The sequence below is a fragment of the Spinacia oleracea genome, chromosome 6 (genome assembly GCF_020520425.1).
Source record: "Spinacia oleracea cultivar Varoflay chromosome 6, BTI_SOV_V1, whole genome shotgun sequence".
In the NCBI taxonomy this organism is placed as follows: Eukaryota; Viridiplantae; Streptophyta; class Magnoliopsida; order Caryophyllales; family Amaranthaceae; genus Spinacia; species Spinacia oleracea.
This window is the reverse complement of record NC_079492.1, coordinates 129,800,194-129,807,401: the sequence shown is the minus strand read 5'-3', so window position 1 is coordinate 129,807,401 and position 7,208 is coordinate 129,800,194. Positions and strand designations below refer to the sequence as shown.

The window sequence follows — 7,208 nt, the reverse complement described above, 5'->3', positions numbered from 1 at the left end:
TCAAAGACCACCACTACCTCCAACTCCAACACCTCCACCTCCACCACCCCCAACCCCTAAATCGCCTCCAGTCCCAACACCTCCTCCTAATCCACCACCACCTCTAGCACTAGCGCCTCCTCCAACACCGGCACTACCTCCAGTCCCAACACCTCCTCCTAATCCACCACCACCCCCAGCTCCAACGCCACCACCTCCTCCAACTTTAGCGCCTCCTCTAACACCAACACTTCCTCCAGCAACACCACCTCCTCCTACACCAACACCACTTCCTCCGGTCCCGACACCTCCTCCAACTGCACCACCTCCTCCTGCCCCAATGCCTCCTCTGATTGCACCACCGCCTCCTTCCACAACACCTCCTCTGACTGCACCATCGCCTCCTACCCCAACACCTCCTCCAACTTCTCCACCGCCTCCTGCCCCCACACCTCCTCCAACTGCACCACCGCCACCTGCCCTAACACCTCCTCCAACTGAACCACTGCCTCCTGCCTCTACACCTCCACTTACTCCACCAGCACTACCACCTCCGACTCCAACACCACTGCCTATACCAGCACTGCCTCCAACTCCTCCTCCAGCACCAACACTAGCACCTCCTCCACCTCTTCCACTACCTCGTCCTACAACTCCAACACCTCCACCTCCACCAACTCCACCACTGGCACCACCTCCCACTCCAACACCTCCACCAATTCCACCACCAATATCTCCGCCGCCCCTACCTCTACCTCTTTGACTTCCACTTCCTCCAACTCCGACTCCACCTGCAGCTCCACCTCCTACAACTCCTCCTATTCCACCACTCCCACCAGCGCTACCTCCTACAGCTCCACCTGCTCCACCTCTTACGATTCCACCTGAACCGCCACCCCCACCTACTCCACCTCCAACACCAACACCAGAACCAACACCAGCACCAACACCTCCCCTTCCCTCGATTCCACCACCTACGATTCCACCTAAACCGCTTCCCCCACCTACTCCAGCACCAACTCCAACACCTCCCCCTCCCCCAATTCCACCGCCTACGATTCCACCTAAATCGCCACCCCCACCTACTCCGCCTCCAGCACCAGCACCAGCACCAGCACTTCCCCCTCCCCCAATTCTACCACCTACGGTTCCCCCTAAATCGCCACTCCCACCTACTCCACCTCGAGCACCAGCACCTCCCCCTTCTCTAATTCCACCACCTAAATCGCCACCCCCACCTACTCCACCTCCACCTCTAGCACCAGCACCAACACCTCCCCCTCCTTCAATTCCACCACCTACGACTCCACCTAAATCGCCACTCCCACCTAATCCACCTCCAGTACCAACGTCAACACCTCCCCCTCCCCCAATTCCACCGCCTACGATTCCACCTAAACCGCCACCCCCACCTACTCCACCACTAGCACCACCACTTCCCCCTCCCCCAATTCTACCACCTACGGTTCCCCCTAAATCGCCACTCCCACCTACTCCACCTCCAGCACCAGCACCTCCCCCTTCCCCAATTCCACCACCTAAATCGCCACCCCCGCCCACTCCACCTCCAACACCAGCACCAGCACTTCCCCCTCCCCCAATTCTACCACCTACGGTTCCCCCTAAATCTCCACTCCCACCTACTCCACCTCCAGCACCAGCACCTCCCCCTTCCCCAATTCCACCACCTAAATCGCCACCCCCACCCACTCCACCTCCACCTTTAGCACCAGCACCTCCCCCTCCCCCAATTCCACCACCTACGACTCCACCTGAATCGCCACTCCCACCTACTCCACCTCCAGCACCAACGTCAACACCTCCCCCGATTCCACCACCTACATCTCCTCCGCCTCCACCTCCTACTCCAGTACCTCCACCACCTCCACCTCCAACAAAACCACCTAATCCACCACCTCCTCTAGTACTTCCACCAACCTTGCCTCCCACGCCAACACTTCCCCCACCTACTATTCCAGCACCTAATCCTCCACCACTAGCACCACCACCGCCAAAACTTTCTCCACCTCCAGCACCTCCACTGCCGCTACCTTGGGCACCACCACTAACTACACCTCCAACTCTAACACCTCCACTAGCTCCACCACCAACTCCTCCTTCAACATGATCTTCATTTCTTGAATTGATATCTTCCTTCAACGATCTTCCTCGTACTATTCCAATAACCAAAAATTGCATTGACAATAGTACAAGTAGCATTCCAAGACACATTGATTTCCTCCCCATTTTTTTTCTTGAGAAGCTTACACGCTTTGAAGCAACAAAGTGTTTGAGTTGAGTACTTCAATTTGATGTAAGTATAAGCGATTATTCAATTTCTAGCCTATTTAATTTACTCACTTTCCTTCAACTTGTTGTTTTCAAAAGTGACTAGCAAGATAAAAGAAGCTTAATGTAACAATATTAATTGATTGTTGCGAGAGCTACCTATTTATAGCGAAACGAAGATAGGGAAAGAGTATGGACACGCATGAATAGATGGTTAAACCAGGGCCCATAAATCTTGCAAGTAATATGAATTTAGTGCGCATTGGTTAAAATACTCCCCGACGTCATATTTAGTGGTAGGCACTAAGATACCCATTTTGTGATATTATTGGGTGGAAGTTACAGGGTTTACCAATCTCTGTGCATTACGATGAATCTAGCTAGTGCTTGGTTACTTTAAGAGAGTTTGATATATACTTTATCAAACATTCTACATTCTGATGATGAAATGATGATGATCGTCATGCACTCATGTACTTAATTTGTATAGTATTAGTGGTAGGAAATCTTTAAGGTGGTTGTAGACGCTGCCCATTGTGAACAATTGATCATAAGCCAACATCTCTCTTTCGATAATCTCATACACTAGCTCTGATCACATGCCGACATCGGTCTTGTTTTTTAACAATGTCTTTACAGTACACGCAGTTTATATTTGCCTGGAATTAATTACAATGTTATTGCAATAGACGCAGTTTATACTTCATCTGTTCCATAAATATCGCACAATGATTGACTTTTAATTCTCTAACACATTACTTTGACTCTTAATATCTCAAATCGTGTGTACGTAAAAATTATAAAAAACCGATATTTATAAAATATAAATCGATACAAATCTAACATGACTATGATTTTCTTACGTATGTAAGTAGTGTGAAAAATAAAAATGGGGCGATATTTATGGAACGAAGAAAGTATTTGATTTAATTTTGTGGTTCAATTAAGATATGGAGGATTAAATTTTGACCGATATTTTAAGTTAATCCATCTATTATTTACTATCTATTACTACTATACTTTATTTATGGAAAGGATTTGTAATATTTTATTAAAATTTTATCATTCCTTATTTTTTTAATCTTCAATTGTAATTTTCAATTGTAATTTTATTTTTCAATCAATAATATTTGTAAATTTGTAAAATATATCATAACTTTATAACTCCGTATTAATCTTTTAAAAATATGTCAATATCATTTGTACCTCGTACTATTTTATTTTTAAAAAATTCTTTTGTTGCTCAAATAATTTATAAAAAAATGTATGTATTAGCATAAAAAAAATATTTTATAAAAAATAGTCGAGTAATAATTTTAGAATAATCCATTATCCAATCTAGTTATTATACTAGTTCAAAACGTTTAATTGTAGAATAATCCATTATCCAATCTAGTTATTATACTAGTCGACTGAGGTTGCCAAGTAGAGTAATCTGAAGTATGGAAAGATCACCAATTCATCACATATGACTAGAAATTCGGTAGGCTTCTTTCAAAAAAAAAGAAAAGAAATTCGGTAGGCTTGAAGTGAATATATTAACAATATAACGGAATTAGACTTATCGTTGTGGGAGATTGTACATGAACGTTCATTAAATTTTTTAAAGGTGGTAGTTTCAAACTTTCAATCAATGAAACGATAAAAAGTAAAAAGTATAGCCAACCCGAAGACCGACCACCAGAAGGCTAGAACATGCCCCATCACATTAATGCCCCTACTCAACTTACAAGCTCACGAATTACGTACTGAACTCGGCATCATATTAATGTATGCAGTCGTATAATATGACTGTAATCAAAATTATTAGTATTATCTTCACGTGCTTTTCTCTTTCTTACTTATTTACTTATCTTGATGAATGATGATGACTGATTGACTGATGAGATTATATATCCTTGTATCCTTATTACCATGGCTCAATGTGTAGGTACTCATATATATGAAATCAAGTTTCTTGCAAGCTCAATGCATTTCCTCATTTTATGCTACAGATAGTTAGTTTTTTCACGTTTGCTAATTCGGAAAGTCTGTTTTTCCAATTCGTTGGTTTACATAAATTAAATGAAGATTTTTCCAGCTTCATGTGCGATCTTGTAATAACGTCACGAGCAAAGCCTATGATCGAATACACTGGGGTTTTCTGTTGCGTGTTCTTAAAGCTTATGGTTTCCCACCTAAATAGATTCATCTGATATACCAACGCATTTCAACTATTTCTTTCAAGGTTCTTATTAATGGGAGAACTTCGCCGCCTTTCACTACAACAAAAACTGTCTATAGCGGCATTTGATGGAAATGCTGGTAAAGCACCAAATAAATGCCACCTAAAGTCTTTTGGCATATTAACCCTATTGCTCTACTTTCTAGCATATATAACCTGAAATCCTTATTTATGTGAAGCGTATACATAATAATAACACCAAATAAATACATATTATTTACAAAATAACACTTCGTCAAATTTTCATAGATATAAAAGTGTAAGTACATCAAAATATCCAAAGCTCTTACATATTCCAAAGAAAACAACAAGTTAGTTACCTCTTTCTTTTTGGTACAATGAGAAATTTTATTACATCCATAAAGAGAAACAAAATACCACAAATAAGGATGCACAACCCGCATTAATAAGCACAAAAAACAACAATAAAAAAACCAGCAACAATAGGGCACACAACTGCTCACACATTAGAGGCCAGAACAAGCAACAACAACAAAAAAAGCACCCAACAGTGCACAGCAAAGCACCAGAACAACAGAACCACTGCACTACAAGCCACCCAACAATGCACAACAAAGCACCAGAACACCAGAACCAATACATTTTTGCACCAGAACACCAGAACCAGAACCAGCTCACACATTAGTACTAATGACTAACTGAACAAGGGTAGCTTCCATTTCATATAGAACTCATGGCTTAGTGAAAATCTACAGTATATTGCAATTTTTTTTTTCAATTGGTAAAGAGATGACAATCCATACTTCAGTTATAGTACTACCCTTAAAAGGGGTACACTTCCTGTAGTAAAATGATGGTGAAATTAGTTTTAATTTGAAAAAAGGAGGGAGGAGGGCACGAGTCTTGCAATCCGAAACCACAAAACAAATTTTCCCGGTCAAGAGAAAAAAAGTTTATTTTTACAGTAAAAGATAGTTGAACCAAATAGCATACTAGAGTGTGTAATAATAAGATGGGAATTTAATTCTGTAGATGAGCATGTGACCAAAAGTGATAGGGAGGATTCAAGGTTCCAGTACATTTTTTTATCAAACAATTTGGAAGCAGTATCAGGAGAACGATGCTCTTCATGTTACCCTTAATCCGGAACAAAAAGAAGTCACATATAGTATAGTTTAGATAATACTCCGTACTTTGGAACAAAAAGAAGTCAGATGAAAGAATGGCCATGACAAACTTTATCAACCAAGGAGGAACTTCCTTTCTCCTTCTCCTTCCCTTCTCTATCACAACCAAAAAACAGAAGAGAAAGAAGAACCTCCTTTCTCCTTCTCCTTCCCTTCTCTATCACAACCAAAAAACAATGGGGGATACACACCCCAACAACAGCCCAAACTACCAACAATTTATGGACAACACAAAACAACATAAACACATGAAACCTGAATAAAATAATTTAAAAAAAAAACAGCAGGAAAAAGAAGAAGAAGAACAGGGAGAGAAGCTTTCAGACAGAAGAGCAACATCGGGAACATCTAAGGAACAAGTTGGCATACCTCCGGTGGAGGATGACGGAGTACGGTCATTTGGAGTGCGCCTTCCTAGAAACAAAGCCTTCAACATAGCTAGTTCCTTTTCATTTTGGGCTTGCTTTTCTCGCATCCTTGTCAATTCAATTTGCATATGCTCAAGTTTTTCATCACATGCATCATGATCATTATCATCCAAGTGTTCATCTTGATGTTGAGTATGTGAAATAGATGTCAATGATGTTGTGCACCTGCCAATTCCACGAACACAACCTCTTCTCTCTGGTCCTATCACTTCCTTCGTCACATGAGAGTATATATCACCATCCCATGCAACAATTCCATTAGTAATTTCCTTTCCACCTGGAAGTCGGCTCATTTTTTCATTTATCATGTCCTTCAAAACAACAAATACGCAATGAGATAATATTAAAATATCCCATCGATAATCTAGAAAATCGCATATTATTTAGATAGAACATACCACAGCTTGTTTTGACTTTACATCCATTGGAGCTGGATGGATCTTACGGTCCTTGTGAGTGTCTAGATATACTTGAGCACGTGATGGAAGCACCCCATTCACAGTCTGGAAAAACAAACTGATTAATCCTTGGATATTAAAACTACAAGTCATTTTTTATTCGTCATGAAACTAGAAAGGATTATAATAAACCTTCTCGGCAGCATAAGATGCAAAATTCTTTGCTCCACCGGTATGTGCCAGGACTTGCATTTCACGACTCCTCTGATTTGTTGAGCTACGTTTCTATAGTTTGTATGAAACATTAGTAATGATAATAAACCATACATAAAATATAAAATATTTTAAAAATATAAAAAGCTACTCTCTTCTCTAAAGAAGCTAGGCATCTGATAAAGGCTATTCATTGAAAAAAATGAGCAAGATCAGAGCGTTTACCACCAATTGGTTGCCAATACTTATTCCACTCAACAACTACTCTTTTCTCTTTTGGTTGATTCCAAATGCGAGCCATTAGAGTAATCCCCCTACGCTTTTGACTTGGTGATTCTAAAATTATTAACAATCAAATTTATCATAACTAATTACCATAACAATCAAAGCTTATAACTAAAAGTAAGTTAAATTTATCATAACTAATTACCTTCAACATTAGCATTGTTGGAGTTGTCATGGCCAAGAGAATCATTGGCTGGATCAGGTTCCTCGGTCGGAGAATCCTCATAAGAATCTTGTTCAATAT

General features: G+C 41.0%; 1 protein-coding gene across 1 annotated transcript; it reads right to left on the bottom strand.

Annotated features, from left to right (window-relative positions):
- On the bottom strand, positions 1-2,226 carry LOC110787550 (glycine-rich cell wall structural protein 1). Its single transcript, XM_056832783.1, has one exon. The coding sequence runs from the start codon at positions 2,224-2,226 to the stop codon at positions 1-3; it is 2,226 nt and encodes a 741-aa protein (XP_056688761.1).
- Between the last annotated feature and the right edge of the window lie 4,982 nt (positions 2,227-7,208).

Excerpts from the sequence above, each read along its gene's own strand:
- LOC110787550 (XM_056832783.1), bottom strand. The coding sequence starts at position 2,226 with ATGGGGAGGAAATCAATGTGTCTTGGAATGCTACTTGTACTATTGTCA.